Source organism: Takifugu flavidus, chromosome 21 (genome assembly GCF_003711565.1).
Source record: "Takifugu flavidus isolate HTHZ2018 chromosome 21, ASM371156v2, whole genome shotgun sequence".
Taxonomy (NCBI): domain Eukaryota; kingdom Metazoa; phylum Chordata; class Actinopteri; order Tetraodontiformes; family Tetraodontidae; genus Takifugu; species Takifugu flavidus.
Window position 1 is genome coordinate 6,474,785 of NC_079540.1, and position 19,239 is coordinate 6,494,023.

Genomic DNA, 19,239 nt, shown 5'->3' on the forward strand with positions numbered 1-19,239 from the left:
CAATCACAGACGAGCGCGGAACAAATGGCCGCGTGGCGATTGGCCGTTCACGTGCGGCACTTGAGGAATGCAAACGTGGGCAAGAGCCGCGCTGTCCAATCAATGACCCGGCTGAGGCGCGAGCGCGGCTGAGGCGCGAGCGCAGCGGAGCCCAGCGAGCGGAGGCAGAGGGCGCTTCTCCGGCGTCGAGAGAGGAGCTCCGTCCGCGGTGAGAGGAGCCGCTCAGCCACCCAGAGAGATTTTATAACGCCATTCGTGTGATTTTTTTATATAGATATATATATATATACACGCTGCCATTGTGTAAAACATTTTATACCGGACGGGAACCGGAAACGACGCTCCGCCGCGTCTCCACGTCCAAACCTGGGAATTACAATGAAAAATGTCGGTGACACGTTTACCAGACCGGGGATGACTTTACAGCCAGCAAGAGGGCGACGAGCAGGTAAACGAAGCCGCTTAACCGCGCTGGCGTGCGGCGCGGATGTGAGTGTGACCCCGCCTAACTTCAGAGAGGTGTTGTCCTCCACCTTTAAGTTCTTGTCGTTGATTGTGGCCGCTGCTGCGCACCTGAGGCGCCCAGCGACGCCAGTCCAGCGGTTCCAGGGCGCATGTGTGGCACCGCAATGTTGCTGCTCCATTGTCGAGCCTCCATTGATTTATTGCGGGGAGGGACAGCGTTATCCTCACCGCATTTTGGTCCAATTCACACGCGTCTCCTCTCAAGGGGGGGAGGGATGGTGTCGCATTTGTGGGATTCTCTCTGCGGAGGTCCTTCCAGGAAAAAAAAAAAGCAGGTCCTTGGTGCCTTTATGGTGGTGTGCAGAGCGTCACCGACGGGCTGCTTTTATTTCTTTTATTCAACACGCAGCTCTTGTCTCCTCTTGTTCCACACATGCACGCACCACAGAAACGCCTGAGCACGCAACAAAACCCTCCCATTTTGTCTCCCTGTGGCGCCTGAACGCAGCCGCCGCAGCGTCACCTGAAGCTGCTTTTAAAAACACTGTTTTGTTGTCTCCATTCTGTGTATATGCATGTGTGTATTTGGCATTAAAGCAGCGAGTGCAAGGAAAACACACACACACACGCACACGCACACACACAGAGTGCAGGGACTGAATTCAGCCTGCGCACAGTTGCCTCATGAATGCTAATGCATGAGATTAATGCAGAAAATGCTGCAAACTCCAGCGGACCCTCTGCACCGCTGCCTCGTGGGCCCAAAGGTGTTTATAGGCTGGTTCACTTGTGTTTGCACATCTGGACACGTGTGTGTGTTTGCGTCGAGCTGCGCACCTTCACCTGCCTCACCGAGGGGGGGATTTTCTTCATGGATGTGACTCGGATGTGGCCGTCGTCTGATGTCCCGCCGGGAAATGAAGCCGAATGTGCAACAGAAGCGGCTGTGAAATGATGGTTTCACACGTCGGTCGAGTGCGTCACGGCCACACGCACGCTTGGCTACCGCCGTTGGGTTCATTTTTTTAAATTGGATTTGTTTGTTTTTTTTCAGCGAAGGCTCGTGCACAATGTCAGGGGCCGCAGTGTCACATGGTAGGAGGAACCGACCAGCACACACCTGGTCTGGGCTCACTGGTGCGTTCTGCTGTTCTGGTTCCTCCTTCCTGTTTCCAGACCCTGACCCTCCCTGCTGCACGGCTGATCATGATTAATTGCAATTATCATAATCAACCGTGATTTTTTCTCGGGACCCAACCAGTTGAACCGGACAAGAACCAGCACCAGTGAAATACGGATGATGTCATTCGTCCGATAAGTGAATTAAATCCAGCCATCCAATACAAACACACCTGAGCTCCCTGAAGAAATGTGCATTTCAAAAAAATCAATGGAAAATTCTTAAAATTAATTCATTCATCTGCAATAATTAAATATTAAAACACTTTTACTATGAACTTAAATAAAGCCTTTAAGTTTTGACCCGACTGCGGTGAATCTGCCCTTAATATGATCAAATTTTAGGATTTTCTCGGCACGCTTGTGAAAAACTGCTTACTAAATTATGGCTTTTATTATTTATGAACAGACCATAAGTGACCCAGGAAGAGGACATAAAAAAGTGATGGACACAAGGTGGGAGATGTCCTCCATCTCAGAGACGTTGCAGCAGATCCTGAATATTAATACGACTGTCACATGTTCCAGAATGTGTAATGAGATGTAACATGTTGGACCGGATAGTGTCCCACCGTCCTCGCGTCCCTCAGCTCCACCTCCCGTCTGAGATCTGAACTAATGAATGCTTCACAGTCGGCCTTCACAGACTTCATTGAGTTTCAGGGCCGCGAGATTCATCTCATCTACTGAAAGCGACCTCAGCGGTCCAGGAGGTTTCTGTGGCTGCGGCTAGCACGCTAACGGCGTCTGGAAAACCCCTGAGCCGAGGAGGAGGGGCGCGCTGCGCTGCGGCTCTGCGGCGAGGCCACGGGACACGTCGCGTTGGCCTAACGCACAGAGAAATGCGCCGAAGCTCACGACCCTCCAGCCGAGGCACGCTCACAGTTCCAAGCTGTTTGCGGGCCCGTGCACGCCTACCTTTGAGTGATATCAACAAATTCACACCCACTCTCGGCAGGCAGCTGAAAGGCATTCTGGGAGAGGCAGGGAATCACTAAATGAAGGGGAAGCAGACGAGAAAGTGGGCACATCGAGAGATGATGATATAAGATGAGAGGAGGGTTGTTCCTCACATCAGCCAGCTCTCTGCGCTCGGGTGTTTCAGCACCTTTTCCTCCCAGGCCGCCATCTTTAAGGGAAGCTGTGGGCGATGGGGAGCGGCTGTGGCCGACAGTCACTGGTGTCTTCATGAACCCGGTGGACACGGGTGGCGGCGCAAACAAAAACGGCCTTGACGCCGGGTGACGCAACGGCGACGGTGTTGACATCAGCTGTGGGTACAAAGGCTGAGGAGCAAACGGTTTGTACTTCCCACCGCAGAACAGCTAGTGCCTGATTGGACTTTCGCGTCGCCATGGCAACAGCTTTTAAAGGATGCTGATGTTTTTCCTGTGAGTCTTCGTGAGGGATGGATGAAAGCGATTTACAGGTTGTTGTTTTGCGTCGTTTCGCTCGTTTCGCCTCGTCTTTCTTGCCCGGTTCTGCCAATTCTGCTCATCGCCGCGGCTCCGTTGGCAGAGCAGAGCGACTGTCGGCCAACGATTCACCAGCTGGTGACACGCAGCACGCGGGCCCGGACCGGAGCTGAGAACGTTCCCCGCCGGACCGACACCTTCCAGTTGGCTGCGAGGGGAGCGCTGGGCCCACTCATACGGGCCGGCTTCAGCAGATGGGACGGCGTGGCGACATCTCGCCGCTCTGCACACGTGACGGCGTTCATCGTGTTTACTTTACACTCTCCGAAGCTGTCGGCGAGATAACTGACGCGGCCACTTTTCCACGGACGGGAATAATTAACGGCGAGATCAGGCTGGCTGACTGCACGGGTGAAAATCTGTTGGAGGAAATATTTCCCAGCGAAGGGAGCAGAGCGTGTCTGTCGGGACAAGAGCGTATGTTGTCAGAACCAGAGGAACGCCCACAAATGAGTTCCTGATCATAATGGTTTTTTAAATTCGTGACCCAACGGCCGTCCCCCAGAGAATCACCTGAGCTAATGCGTAGCGACAAACACGTTAGCTTGTTCGCAACAGTGCAGCGTTGTGCATAACGGAAGACTCCGTCCCGCAGAAATGCGTGAGCCAGGGCTCGTCCCGGGCTCCGGGAGCGGAGCAGCTGGTGTTTCTCGGCACTGATCCCCCAGAGAGCCGCAGAGCCGAGACCCGTCCTCGCTTCGGCTGACAGGCGCTGGCGTCAACGGCAACTTGCAGTGTTCATTATTAACTTCTGCCCACAGCCATGGAGCAGAACATGGACACACTCACGCTGTAACTTTCTTCATGTGGGTTTGGAAGATGCAAAGGGATAATTACCCACAATCCCTGTGGGTAACCCACACGCAGCCCTTCATCTTATACCTTAGACATCATTAGATTGTCGTTGGATCGAACCCGTTATCCTGGCAAATCGTGTTTGTCGTAATTGGCGCGACCGATTGTTTCTTTTGGCCGATTTGGTCTGCTGTTTGTTTTCAGACTGGTTCAACGTGAAGTGTCACAATATTGTGGTAGAACTTTCATCAGAATTTGCCTTTTGTTTGCCTCTACCCCCCGTCAGCCATCAGCCGTCACGGATGAGAGAAGAAACAGGAAATGGAGACTTTCATCCAAGAACAAGTGCAAATAATTAGTCTGGTTATTACATAGGTAATAAAACCAAGCTACGGTCCAGGACGTCGGCTCAGCTGTTCAGACTCTCAGCTGGAGAGAATCAGGGTGTTGTGTCACCGTCATGATGGAATCCTCTCCACACGTCCCTCGGAAAACTAGGCTGCATTAATGGATTTCTCTTATTTTTCAAGCCAGTTTTATTCGGCTGCTGGGACCCAGGGCAACGCGCTGCCCTTTACGGACAGAGGTCGCAGCAGCGGCGACTCTGCCAGCACCGCCTCGGTCCGTGTCACGGCACAGAAACCGAGCTCGGGCCGCTGCCGTGTGCCCTACTGCACTGGCACATTTCCCAGCATGCTCCAGGGAGGGAGGAGAAGGGCCGAATGGAGATGAGAGGAAGGACGAGGGGTAGGGAAGAGAGGGACGGGGGTGTTGGAGGAAGAGGGGATGGAAATGGGTCAGCAGGGAGGACCCGCGGACCCTGTGTGGTAACTTTTGGTCCGTTTTCACGGCTCTGAGGGGGCTGAGGCCCCCCCGCGCCGGCGGTGAGCGCATGTTGTCAGACGCATTAACCATCTATTGTGGGTCCAGATCAATCTTCAGATATGATTCATGTGTTTTCCGATATCCGTGCCCTAATGGGACGTGAGCATCATATGGAATATCTGCGTAATGGTTCTGCCTCTCGTGTCCACAGCACAGTTTATTCTAACGTCTCATTATTTCCAATGTTTTGACCTCATGCGTATGAATTTGTCTTCGTTAACGTTTTAAAGACCAGAGTGACATTTATCTCCGAACGGGATGAGTGAACAATTATGCTGATGAGCAACAGTGGGTAAACGACCCATTCTGGTCGCATCAGGTTTGGCTGTGGCTGATGGGGGATGGTCAGAGTGGCAGCACGTCTCTGAGGATGAATCACGCCATCACTCACACCTCCATGTTGCCTAACGCCTACAATAACCTCCACGTCACCTCGGTGTGCGGTTTTGGGGGGATAACGGCACCTCAGAGGTTCAGAGTGTGTTTCTGTGGCGACAGATGAGCATCCGGGTCGTCCGGACCCGCTTCCAGCTGTAGCTGCTGAAGATGATCATTAGCTTTCATGGGTCGCCCGTGTGGCAGCATCATCACGTCTGTGCAAGGTTTAATTAGTCAATCTGAGTACTTTTAACCTGGATTGTACTTGAATTGATGGGATTGGATTGTACCTGATCACTTCGCACACCTCCATCATCATCATCATCATCATCATCATCAGCAGCAGCAGCATCATCATCATCATCATCATCATCATCATCATCATCATCATCATCATCATCATCATCATCATCGTAGGAACTGCATCTCTTCCCACCTCTTCTAAAAGGCTGCAAAAACATTTCATCGTATCAACTTGCAGCTTCTTGTTGTCATCTGTTACCATGGTAACAGCAGTTCACTTCCCCACACGGCCGCAGTTGAAGCTTGGAGCTGGAGGAGACGCGTGATTCTGGTGGAGTTTTGCGGAAAAATGACAGTAGACTTAAAATGGTGAAGGAAACCAACAACATGGAGGCGAACATGAAAGTTCTCTGGTTTTCTGAAGAACGTTTTCACGTCTTCAGTCGTTCGATGCAGTGAAAGGACAGGATACGAGGAGGCGCCGTATGGAAGAGCCTATAGAGCTGCTGGCAGGAAGGCAGAGCAGCAGGTGCAGGAACACATGCACGCGTGCAGCACAGAGCGTGACGAAGAGCCAGGATCAGCAGGAGGGCAGCGGGAGGCTCTGCTCGCACGCATGTTCACCCAGGTGATCCGGGGGAAGGTGCTGGCTGAACGTGTCATGTTCATCAGAGATAACCAGGATAGTTTCACCATCGCTGCTGCACAGCTGTTATTATAGCGTTATAACTAAAGACAACACGGAGGAATCGTGTTATTCCACCCGCATGTGTCCCTTAAACATCTTTTATAGCGTGTTGCCGTGTGTTTACGCCCTGAACGCAGCATCTACAGTTATGAATGATCACTGTTGTAATTATTACAATCACAATAAATGGGGAAAAAGTCTGAACAAATTTCAGTCGCTCCAATGAGGCTGTGAGAGATTTTTATCCCACATCAAACCCCCTGTTCCTGTAGCCACAGGGCCAATTCAGCCCAACACACACACACACACACGCACACACTCGCACGTTCATGTGTGGCTGTCCTTCTGTCAGATGACTCCATATGGCAGTTGTCATGTCGCCTGCTCCCTTTTTTTCTCCAAGTGAGATCACGGCTGCTCCCATCTCTGTCAGCTGATGTGTGTGTGTGTGTGTGTGTGTGTGTGTGTGTGTGTGTGTGTGTGTGTGGGTGTGTGTGTGTGTCTGCACCCCTGAGTTAAACAGAATTGCAGGTTTAATCAAGCATTTCAGAAGCTGGAGTGAAAGCTGCTGCAGGGATGAGCGTTATATAAAATAAGCTCCTGTGGTAAATGGCAGCGTTCCTGATGAGGCTGGAGAAAATTCCTGCGTGCTTGATTGATTTTCTCACCTGATGTGTGTGTTCATATCTTTGTACTAGAACTGAGCAGAACATCATGTTTTGTGCAGTAGTTGCTGTAGTTTTGGTAAAGAATGATATAATAACATGGGTTTTCATGTAAATTGATTGATATGACATGATATTCCTAAATCAGGACAGAAATCCTTAATTTGGTTGTTATAGATGATTAAAGTTGGTTCAGACACCTCTAACGAGACACCTCTAACGAGTAAATCCAGTGTTGACAGTCGATGAGAGCCGGGGAGATTTTGGAGACACATTTGTAATTGTCAACGTTTGTTTTCACCTTCTCTTCCAGTGGTGAACCTGTGAGACCAAGAACGCCCCGAAGAAGCCGAATAAAGTCGTCAAGGTGCCACCTGGAGGAGTTCTGGGGGTTTTTCTCAGCTGCTTTCAGAGCCGACGCGCCTCACTGTCGGTTCCTTTTGCACCGTTTCTACCTTCTTGTTGCTCGCTCCTTCCTGTCGGCTGTTTTTGTGTTTGGGAGATGCCACATGGACTCAAGCGTCTCAAGAAGAAGCAAAAATCTCCATCCCCCAGCCCACCATAACAGCTTTCTCCCTCCACCTTAACTCCAGTCCTCCCAGTCCTCCCAGTGTCACCGGCTGCATCGTTGCCTCTAAATGCTGAACCAGTGCATTACTGGTTCAAAGTGCTTTATGAACAGCTGATGGTTGGCTGCTGCCACGCATGGTGAGCAGCCATAACTCGCCTCAGCGACGCCGTTTGGAGTCTTTTGGGCTTCCTGGAAACGCAGTTTGAACGTCAGACAATGGGAGGCCGATAATGACAGGCTCCTCCTCCACCACCGCTGCCGCCGCCACCACCGCTGCTATCTCCAAGGCTTGGAAACAGGCCGAGTCCGCGCTGTGAAACACTGTTGACACTTTGCCTCTCACCTTCTTCCAGTCTCGATCTTCGTCGTCCTCTGTCTCTTCCACACGTGGCGGTCGGCCCCGCCCCTCTGTCGCTCCAGCGACCTCTTCTTTGACATTCTTCCTTTTATCCTTTAAAAAACATGCAATTCAAAACCTTTCACTGTTTTTACATGTTTGGCGGAAGGTGACGCGTTTTGTACAAAAGGAAAGAGAGCAGAGTCATGAAGCCATACTGAACACCAGCCATACGACCCTGCTACATGCTAACACACATCGCTCCTTCAGGGACGCAGCGTTTGGATCAGAGGCCAGTTTTCCTGCTCTGAGTTGTGAGCATCGACTTTCTGGCATCGTCTCGTTTCCTCTCCCGTGTTGACGGATGAATCCGGACATTTTCATGTCTGTTCTGTGGGCAGAACCTCGCTGCCCTGCTAGAACCGGGCCCAAGCCCTCCTTCGTGCTTTTCTGTTGGGCCAAGCTAAACTCTGAGCAAAGACACTCACGCGAGCGTATCGAGCGCACGTAAGTCCTTCCTTTTTTCCACCTCTTGTCAAGTTTCTCGCTAATTAGCCGATGCACTCGCTTCATAGCTGCTAACAACATTTTTCTCCAAGATTCCATGCTGCTTCGTAACTCAGCAGCACTTTATAAGTCAAAGCGTCCTCCAACCCCCTGTAACTTCACGCATACTGACCTTTACCAGTAGTTTGAGAGCATCGTCTTTGTGGTCGGCAGATTTGTGCCAAATTCATCCTGACGTCCTGTCGAAGCTGAAATCTGTGAAGCTGCCAGCACTGCTGTTTACTGCTCCCATATTTGTCTGAAGAACGCATTTTACACATCAGTTAAGACAAGAGAAGTGCCAAACCCACACTTCCGACTTCGGCTCGAGCTCATCAGGCGTGAGGCGCGACGTTTACACACAGCTAAATGTTTACAGAGCACATTATCCATTCCACGTGCCATAATCCACCCTGCAGCGGCTGATTTAGTAAGAGTTTACACACATTTTGTTTACAGTAAATATAAAAAATACTGCCTGTTGAGGGAAAAAAAAGGAGCTTCACCAAAACTACCGTTTAAACTCTGCCGTCATCCAAGAGACGCCGCGGTCATTTATTCCAGAGACAAAGACTCTGACTGGCCTAAAGACTCTCAATGTTTACAAAAGCTGCATAAAGGGAGACGGAAGACGCGTTTACATCGTGGTGAAACGGAGGACGCGTTCGTGAACCTTCGGAACGTCAAGAGGAACCTTTGTGGGGAACACGAGACTCCGATCAGAGATTAACCTTTTCATACGGGACCCGTTTTGTACTGTCCTCGGCTGCGTTCAGCTCTTGATGCTGTTAATGTGATTTTATTTGGGACGGAAAACAGCTCAAGACCTGAGAAAACAATGAAAACTAGAATTTCCAGCAGGATGTTTTGCTTGAGCCTGTTCTGCTGCTGCTGCCTGGCTCTTTCCACGCTGGCTGTCGCCACGGGGCGGCGTGCTCACGACGCCGACGTCAGGACTCCGACCGGCAGGGACGGTGGCACCGCCTTGTTCCTCCTGACGGGTTACAAACGGCCGCTGCCACAGCTGCCTGCCGGCCCGAAGGTGGCGCCGAAGGTAGCTGAAGTCGAGGACGAAGAGGATCCGCCGGCCGTGGCCGAGCTCCCGCCGAAGCCCCTCCCTCAGACCATGTTGCCAAGGAACGTGACAGCTGATGCCCTGAAGCCCCCACTGGGTGCGGCCCAGGTGGCTCCGCCTCCCAGGCAGCTGGTGGACGTGGATGTGTGCAGGTACTTCCTGTTCTTCTGTGCTGCATGATGTCATTTCCAGGTCAGATAAATGCTAATATCCTTTGATGTCAGGGATGTTGGGCCTTTATTCCAGCTTATTTGACTCCATCACTCCATAAATTCATTTCCATCTGGAACGTGTTAATCACAGTCAGGTCTCTTCTTCCTGCACCTCCGACGATCTCACCCCAGCAGTGAGAGGCGTCTGGCTGTTGCTAGGCGACGTGTAATCAGGTCTAAATGCGCTCACTGCGACCATCAGGCCGCTTTTAAACTTACGTAAATGTGCAGATATGCCAGCGCAGTTTCTGTCAGGCGTCCAATCAGTTGAGATGAATCCTCTGATGGTTCTGAGCTCTGATGTAGGAAGAATCAAGGTCACAGGTGCTGGACTGAGATCTGAAAGGGCTGTTAGGGGGAACTGAGATCAGCTGCACGGCTCTGATCCAGTTGGTCCTGATGGAACACGGCGGAACTAGAATGTGGTGAGGATGACAGTGACAAAATTCTTCATTACTATGTCACACAGGGGTTATTACGACGTGATGGGGCATTTTGACAGCACCTTTAACTGCTCCAAGGGCAGCTACATCTACTGCTGCGGCACCTGCCACTACCGCTTCTGCTGTGAGCACCAGAGGAACCGACTGGACCAGGACGCCTGCAACAACTACAACTCTCCTGTCTGGGCAGACTCGCAGGTCACAGTCACCGTTCCCGTGGACATCGAGCCCGGCCCCGACTTTAAAACCCTGCAGCAGCAGAACAGCAGGTCAGAACCCTCCCGAGATGTGAACTGCCACAGACGCTTCTCCCGAGTCCTCCTCACTTCCTGTTCTCTGAATGCAGCACGGCCTACGTGATCGGAGGGGTGATCTCCTTCACGCTGGTGGTGGCGGTGGGAGTGAGGATCGCCTTCAGCAAGGTGGCCCGCCGACCGCGGAACAGGGACATCAACATGCCCAGGTGAGCGCTCTGCTTCCCGCCTCCGACACGCCTCTGTCGCTCTCTCCGTCTTCTTCACGCCCTCCTCTCCCATCCCGATGCTTTGTCAGATCACTGGTGGATATCTTGCGTCACCAGTCCAGCCCAGTGCAGCAGGGAGAGCGGAACAACACCACAGTGCTGACAACCTCAGACGGACGAATGTCCAAAACCCTGTACACCCCCGTCCTGCAGAGCAAAGACAACCGCAGTAAGTGGCCCGAACCAGAGGAAGCGATCACACTTCTGCACATTTATCATGGATACAACGGCAGGAAAACACAAAGGTACCGGGTCCGTTACCGTGGACACCTCCTAGGCAACCATAACCAGAATGGGAGCGTTTTCTTTTACACATTTATTGACTTGTTTATGCTTAATTTGGTTGATTCTTTTCAATCCCTCCCGTTCATCTTCCTTTAAGTTAAACCTTCACAGCCAAATCTTTCAGATGAACCCAAGTTATCCTGGATGTTTTCTGGACTCTGTGTCTCTATTTGGAGCAACGAGTCTGGGCTGATTTCGGCCCTCTGGGGGTGGATACCATTGCCTCCTGGTTGTTTTCTTCCTGTGAACAGACACTTCTTCCTCAGCTGTTCTGTCTCTAAACTCCCTGCTTTCAGTCCCTCCAGGATTTGTGGGATGGGTAAATGAATTTAGCATATACTTGTGTTTTCTAGATGAACATAACATCTTTTAGCTAGGTTTTAGCTAATGCTAAGTGTAAGTCGTGCTAACCGTCCTGGAGGGGCTGCCTCTCTCCGCTCTGTCCCCCTCTGTCCTCTCTCCTTTGACACTAATGCTGACTCCACACATGGCTCTGTGTCTCTCGAGTGGTTTCCATCAGTTTGTTGGCTCTGCTCTCTCCGCAGCTGGGAACATGCACCACCATTTTAACCAGCAGGGGTCTGCTTCCAGCCCCAAACACTCCGCCACCATCGGTAAGCCTCGTGGTTAGCACCACGGCCGAGCTCGGGCGGAGTCGCGGCCTCGCTGCCACCTTGTGTGTCGGTCTTGTCGTCCTGCACTCTCAACACTGCAGTGTGGCAGCATGCAGATGTGTGTCTTAACCCTCGAAAGGTGGTGCTGAGAGTGACACATCCTCCATAAGAGCGTGCGCTGAACGTTGTCTGCTCCTGCTTCGTGCAAGCCTGTTTGCCCCCCCCTCCACGACCCCCACTGGCACCCCCATCCTGCCTCTCTCTGTGCAGCAGTACAACTGTGCTTCCAGTTAAATTCCACAGGTCTGGGCTTAAGCAAGTTTGCTGCATTTACCTGGATGTGCACCCCCCCCCCCACCGAGCACCTAGAAAACAGCAAAAAAAAACAATGCTAGCAGAAGAGTTTTGAGCATCTGTCTTGACTGAATGAGGCAGTTGTGGAAAAATGACAAAGCTAAAGAGGACGGGTTTGATTTTTCACTGAAGTTTATAAGTTATTCAGGGCCGGTTATTCCGAGCCATTACACCCACATGTGTCCCTCAGGGAACCAGTTACACAAGAAGGCATCAGAGAAGAATGGAGCAGAAGTGAAGAGTGCAGATTATAACTGCTATAACTCAGAATTTCTGTTGTTTAACAGCAAATCCTGATTATTTCGGTGATTCTAACGGACACAGTCCACTGTTGATGAGGTTAGAGATGCGCGTCACGTATCACATGTTCGGTACAGAGGTTACAAGATTGTTTTCCTCATAATTGTGTAATTAAACCCTCTCTCAGCCATCAGGTCTGTATTTTATGCCTCATTGTCACCACATTTTTCTGAATGAACCAGATGACCTCAGAGCTAGCATTGCTTTTACCCTCCTCCGCCTGTGGAAGTGGATGTGGTGTGTGTTCCCTGGGTGATGTTTAACAGAGACATTATTGCCCATTACCGTCAATGGTCAGTGCCCAGACAGGTCCAGCAGTAATCTTAACGAGATCGCCGGCCGTGGCCATCAGTGCCCCCGGATGGACTCAACACTGAAGGCGTCCGTTTGGGAGACAATGCAGCTGCAAAATGGCCAATTTTCAGGGCTGATCTCATCATTTCACCACCAGTCCTGTTGTTCTTGTTATTTACCCCCCCCCCAACCTCTGGGCAGTATGAGTCTTTGTTTCAGAAGCACCTTCTGGGTCTGAGCTCGCACATGTTGGGTGGTTCCATGTTTGAATGTCCTCCCATACTGTGTGATGTAACTGAGTATACGTGTTGCAGCGCTGCCCCGCCCCCACACTCCAATATTACATAAGGAAAATCACTTTTGTGCGTATTGATTGATGTGCTGCTTTTGCATAAACTTTGTGTGTGTTCAGTAGACACCCCCCCCCACCTCCCTCCCAGTCCCATCATGTATCTGTATGTATTTACATGTGGCTCTGATATTTCTCTTGGAGCCTCAGATGAACATTAGCGATGTATTTATAGACAGTTGCCATGGAGCTCTGACACTTTACGTTGTTTATTCAACATTAACCAGCTAGTTTCATCCTTTTATTCACTTTTCCCCTGGTTTCCTTTGTTCCTACCTCATCCCAACGATCGTCTCCTCCATTTACCCTCATTTATCTCCCTCCATCTCTGCAGAGCGTGGGCCACGCATGAACAACACCCCCCAGCTCTCCTCCGGACCCACTCTCATTTCGAGCAGCATCAAAGGTAGTGGCGGAGGGGTCGGAGGGGGCATGAGGCACAACAGCAGCCACCCCTCCTTCTCCCACTCCTTCCACAACCTGGCCCAGCTGCCCCCGTCCTTCGAGCTGGCGCTGAAACCCGAGATCAGCCGCTACAGCTCCCTGAAGAGGCTAGGTGAGCCGTGTGGGGAGGGGGCCGAAGGGACGGGTGAGAGGAGAAAAGTAATCCAGGTCGCTGCTGCAGACATTTGAAAGGCGGGGGGGGGTCAACAAACGCGCGACATGAAGCAGCCAGGTGGGATTGGAGCAGAATGGGACAAATTAGAGTTAAAAGGAGGGACACGGAAAGGTGGAAAGAATAGAGGAAATGTGGGAGGATCTTGCCAGACCAGAAGGGAATTTTCAGCAGAGGCAGTAAAAGAGCTGATGATGATGATGATGATGAAGATGATGATGAGACTAGAGCGGGAGGAAGATGAGATACTGGATAAACGAAAGGAGAGGGAAGGAAGGGTCGAAGGAATGAAGGTGGGGGAGGGGAATCGGCTGCTGGTCTGCAGGGGCCTGTTTTCCTTCGATGGGGAAGAAGCAGCCTGGCAACTTCTGTCTGTCTGTCCTGTGGTTGCTGCACACCGCAGGGGGGAGGGGGGTCGCCTCTGCAGCCTGAATGATGGATGGTTCCTGCACACGGATCCTGCCTGTGTGTGTGAGATGCTGTAGCTGTAGCAGCAGTAATGAGGTGGAAGACCAGATGAGGTTCTGGATGACTCCAATTCAATCAGAAGGAGGAACCACTTGATTCTAAAATGATTCCTCTCCTTACGCTTCAGAAGACGTCCCCCCCTCGGTTCATCCTCTTGCTCACCTCCTCATGTTTCCCTTTACCGAGGTGTTCATGGTGTTAGCACGAGCACACGACGGCGGTCATTAGCTACAGGCTAAAAGTGCTGAGTCATCGTCGACTGAATAAAGGAAGCAGAATTATTGTTAATGAGGGACACAGTGGATCAGACCTGGATCTAACAGATGATAAAAGCTTCTTTGACTGGAAAACCTGGAGATAATTTACCTTCCAGAGGGAGAGAAGGAGAGGAAGACAAACAAAGATGGTGGCCAGGCTTCTGAAGGGCAGGAAAAGAGGGAAGCAGGGTAAAAGAAGAGAGAAGGAGACAAAGGAACGAACCTGACATAGGTAGAGGAGGAGGCGAGAGGGGAGGAAGAGATGGAGAGGTGGCCGGGTAAAGGTCAGGTTTAAATTGGCTCTTGGGGAGCTGCTTCCATGGAAATGCTTTGAAGATTAAAGTCGTCTCGGGCTGCAGAGCAGAAAGCAGAGAAAGGCTGTATTACACTATTAATGAACCTCTGAAAGTTCAGCTTTCTTCTCTTCGCCTCTGTTCTTTCATTTATGCCTCATTTCTTTGTCTTCTCCTATTAAATGTTCTCAGCAGCTGATGTAACCTTGGTCAGACCTGTTTTAGTCTCCAGCTTTGTTTTCTTCCCATCCAAAAAAAACGCTCGTTTCTCTTATTTGACTCAAATATTTCTGTCTTTTCACAGGAAACTGTAATAAAGTTCGAATCTGTTCTTTTGTTGTCTGAACCAGAGAAAGAACTGGATGAGTATTCCAGCCACTACGGCTCCAAACGCCGCTCCAACGCCCCGCCCTCCTTCCACTCCTCCCAGCACCACCTGCCCTGGGGGGGCGACTACACTCTGGGGTCCAGGGGAACTTTACCCCTGAACGGCTCCCGGCCTCGCATCCACATGCCCCCGTCCACCCCCAACCCGTACCCGCTCCCCGGCCAGACGCACTACACCAGCTCCTCGTTCGACAGGCCGCCGCGGCGGGTGCGCTCCCAGGACCAGCTGCTGGCGTTTGGGGAGGGCAACTCGCTGTCGCGTCTGTCCAAGAACCAGCAACACCAGTACTACAAAGCCATGATGAACTCCAGCAGGGGCTCCAACTCGCAGACCCTCCGCAGGTGAGATCAAATATGAGGACGTCGTCGGGTGAACAATTGTTAAGAATGATCTTGGACGAAGAAAAGGTCAAATCATTTATTGGGTTTCCAGGTCCCACGAGAGGCTCCTGGTGTCTCCTGACCGTCTGGAGGACCGCTTGATGGCGATGGGGCTGATTATGGGAGGGGGCGACAGAGGAGCGGGGAGCGGAATGGTGCCCACCATGGGCCGACTCAGCCATCACCAGAAGGCCCAGTCGCAGCAGAACATCTGCGTCACGCCTTCCCTGGATCGCCACCACATGATCAAGATGAACTCCCACCCGACGCCGGGCCACGACCACGACCGCACCTCTGCCGCCATGCCAGTGATGGGCATGCAGGGCGGCTGGGACTCCCACAGCGGGACGGGCACCGGGGGCCACCCCAACGCCCGACGGATGGCCTTCGCCAGCAAAAGGCAGAACACCATCGAACAGCTGCACTTCATCCCAGGAGGAGGAGGGGGGGGGCAGGGACTGCGGACTGGGAGCAAGAACGAGGTGACGGTGTGAGGGGCGGAGCGAGGCAGGCGAAGGCTAAGGCTTCTGAAGAAATGGCGAGAGATTTAGGAAGGCAAGCGTGGTTTGGTCTCAGCCGGGGGGGTCTCAGGGTCCCGCACTCGGCCCCCCCCCCGCTTCATTAAGAGAGAACGGCGCCCTCGGTGCCAGTTCGGCCAATCGGTTTAGTCACTTTGTGCATTGAAAAAGAAAATATTTAGCCATTCTTTGTAAAGGGGAGACAGAAATGTCCACTTAGAAGAGCAAAAAAACACGGTGTGAGTGCAGTCGTGAGGGCTGCCGGGTGTTCGCTGGGTTTTTATTGAAGGACACCCACCGGGGTTGATCGCACCGCCCTCGCGAGCTCTTGGAATTCACGGCGGATGTTTGGGAGCGCTGAGGCGGGTTTGCTTGTCTTTGTATTTATACGAGTATTTAAAACCAAACACGTTGCTTTTGTATGAAACTAACCTGATAATAACATTAATAGTAGTATTATTATCACTACTGAGCCCTGTAAGACTTTGTGTATCCTAGACTGAAACTCCTATTTAGCCCTTAGACGGCCAGTTTGACACATCTGAGCTGCCCTTCCCTTCTGTCTCGGCGTAATTGGACAACAACGCAACAAAACACTTGAAATAAAAGCCATTTATAGTGTGACAGATCCCTTCACCAACACAGGCTGCTGCTACAGGCCCAGTCACACCAGCACTAAAGTCAGATTTCAGCTGAAAAAAATGTGAATTTCCTTGAACTGATTGTGATTATTCGATATCCTAAAAGCTAAACTTCCGTTTTCAGAATGTAAACCTCTGGTGGAAATGCATTACCTTCACTAAAATTGTTCGGTTTGCCAGCAGACTTGCTACATCTGTGAGCAGAAGTCCAGTTCAGATAAAACGAGAATGATTGACAACGCTAGCACGTTAGCATGTTAGCGAGCTGTTAATTCCTGGGGTGACTGGGCCTCCAGAGGAAAATCCAGTACAGTACAGTTCTAGCTAACTTGAAGCCTTTGTACAGTGAACTTTAGTGGGTGTTTATCATCTATGAATCATTGTGCTGTGACCCTTTTTCATAATAATTACAAAACACGTTGGAATCATGCGCACTGGTGGTCTAGTACATTAAACGCACAGGACCCCCGAATCCAAAATATATATTTTATGTTTTTTGAAGTAAAGTTTTGGGAAACTGATTAGTTTGCTCCACATTTAAACCATCATTATGACTTGTTACTCTTTTAATTATTGACCTTTTAACCTTGAACTCAATTTCCACATAGTTTAAAACATAAATACCACAGAAGTCTTAGAAAATAGTTTTGTGTTTGTGTTGATTTCATGATTATTGGAATCATTTAAATCTGATCTGGTTTCAACGCTTGTGAACTCTGAGTAACGGTGAGATCCTGAGTATTTTTGTCAGGTTGAATTTTGTTCCCACACATCAGCACCAGAGACTGTTCAACAAGTTACCTTGACTAGCTTAGTTGGCTAACTTACTCGTTCTATTGGGGGGGTCCTGTCGGTTTAATAGCCCACCCAGTGATCAAATGTGACTCAGCCACTGTTGAAAACTCCTCATGAGTTTGTAAAGTCGAGGGTTTGAAACCCTGCTCCCGTGCTACGACGCCATTTTAACTCGCTATTCAGCTGCTGTGAGGGGGGCAACACTGGGGAGGGGGGGCGAGGGACACACTTCACACTTCAAGGGCTAAACTGAATCATCGTTGTGTGTCTGTACAGCGTCTGCTGCTCATCTTCATCCTTCTCTCTCCCACACTTTAATCCAAAATCCAAACGTTGCGGTTTCAATGGGTGACGCAGAGAAGGAGGCCGCCATGATGTCATGTTTTCTGCATTTACCAGCTTCTCTTTAATTTTCTCTGGCTGTGAGATGGACCTGAGGCGGGGTGATTGACAGACGAGGGTCACTTCCTGCAACAATTCACGTGCAATTACCCCCCCCCCCCCCCCGACCAGACATTTGTTTCCTGTCACATGTATTTATTTTTTAACAACTGTGTATTTTAATGTATAATCTTGAATTTTCAATATTCAAAGTTTCTAGTGGAATTGAAAAAAAAACCCAACAAAAAAAAAGAAAAACCTTTTGTGTTTCGGAGAAGAAAAAAGAGCCGATGCAATCAGAGAAAAGAGGAACCGCATGACCGTGTCAGAGGCCAGTGTTGATGTCACAGCGTTGTGTGTAAATGTGTGTTTTCATTTGTGTACGTAGCTCTGTGTCTTCTTCTTCTTGGGAATGCCGATCCTCATTTTTGACCAAACCTTCAGCCACTTTTTGAGGCATTGACGTGTCCATATCAACTCTGATGAAACTTTAATGGCCTGCCGTCTGACCTTTTTTAAAAATGTTTTATTTATTTATTATATTTTGAGAAAAGGGATGTTTTTGTCGTGGAGCTGAGATGAGGACGCTATTTGGATTTGTCTCATTTTAACTGAATTCAAGCCTAAAGTTATAAAAGTGGTTTGAAGTTTTGGGAAAAGTGTTTTTAGAGGAGAGAGGAAGAAAACAACAGGGCGGAGTCTGTAGGTGGGGCGGGGTCTGGTGGGCGGGGTCTGTTTGTGGGGCGGGGTCTGGTGGGCGGGGCCAATGACACATGAATATCTGTTGTATTTTTAATGTCTTGTTTCTCCTCATAAAGGCCTGATGCTGATGTATCCCATGTTCAGCTAAATGCTCCCCTGGTAAAAGTGTGTCTGTGTGTATGCGTGTGTGTGTGTGTGTGTGTGTGTGTGTGAGCGTGTGTTAACCACTGGAGGAGGCGGGTGGGGGGGTTAGGTGGGCAAATTTGTATTGTTGAAGCTACTCTGCATACCTCAAACTGTATGATATATTTATTTATTACACCCCGTATATGTCTGTTTCCAAGAATATCCAAACAAAGGTCACACTGATGTGCAATCCTTTTGTTATTGGTGATTAATTCTTGCATTTGTAGAAATCTACTGTTTAAGAATAAGAATAAAAATAATAATTAAAAAAAACAAACACACACTTTAATCCTTGTCAGTTCATTGCAAATTGTATAGTTGAGACATTGTCCAACTACTGGATTAAACATGCTAAAATGCTTAATAGATGCTAACGAGCTTCTTTACTGACTGTTATTGATGGGAATATTGAGGTGGGTCCCCCTCCATGAGCTAGCATGGCATTTGGCCGTGTTTTTATGGAGAAAACAAATTAGATTATTTCATAATGATTTCTTTGCTGCGATGAAGCCAATTTTTTAAACCTTTTGTGCAGCAGAGGCTGAATTGGTCATTAAAATGAGCAGAATTAAACTGCAGGAGCGGATGAAGGCAGCGTTCCTCGAGCGGAACGGCTCATTGACCTTTCAGACCCACCCAGAGAGCAGCTCTGATGTATTGTTTAAATGGTTTTATAGATTGTGCTTTACTTTATGTAATTATTTACATACCTGCAGTGTGTTAGTGCAACACAGCAATTAAATAAGAGCTGAGCCGGCGGGAAACCTGAAGCAGCAACATTCAACCAATCAATACTTTTAAGGCTGTGGAGGGAGAGAAAACACACCCATCAAAGCCAACCCAGCCCACAGTCGCATAAATATCCCCCCCCGCCTCCGTCGACTTTCAAAGTCAGCCAAAAAAAATCCAGTGCTGGTGACATCATCTGGACAATAAAG

General features: G+C 50.0%; 1 protein-coding gene across 5 annotated transcripts; it reads left to right on the forward strand.

Annotated features, from left to right (window-relative positions):
* The first annotated feature begins 84 nt into the window (after positions 1-84).
* Positions 85-18,578, forward strand: shisa7b (shisa family member 7). Of its 5 annotated transcripts, none has more exons than XM_057021159.1 (9): positions 85-208; positions 7,087-9,454; positions 9,984-10,226; positions 10,304-10,420; positions 10,510-10,649; positions 11,311-11,379; positions 13,011-13,232; positions 14,661-15,039; positions 15,131-18,578. In XM_057021159.1, exons 2-9 carry the CDS (start codon positions 9,066-9,068, stop codon positions 15,570-15,572), a joined length of 2,001 nt encoding a protein of 666 aa, XP_056877139.1. In that variant the 5' UTR covers positions 85-208; positions 7,087-9,065; the 3' UTR covers positions 15,573-18,578. The 5 variants fall into 5 exon arrangements, with proteins under 5 accessions (XP_056877139.1, XP_056877137.1, XP_056877142.1 ...); XM_057021157.1 differs by having other exon boundaries at positions 172-448; XM_057021158.1 differs by lacking the exon at positions 85-208 and adding an exon at positions 5,520-6,048.
* Positions 18,579-19,239: the final 661 nt, after the last annotated feature.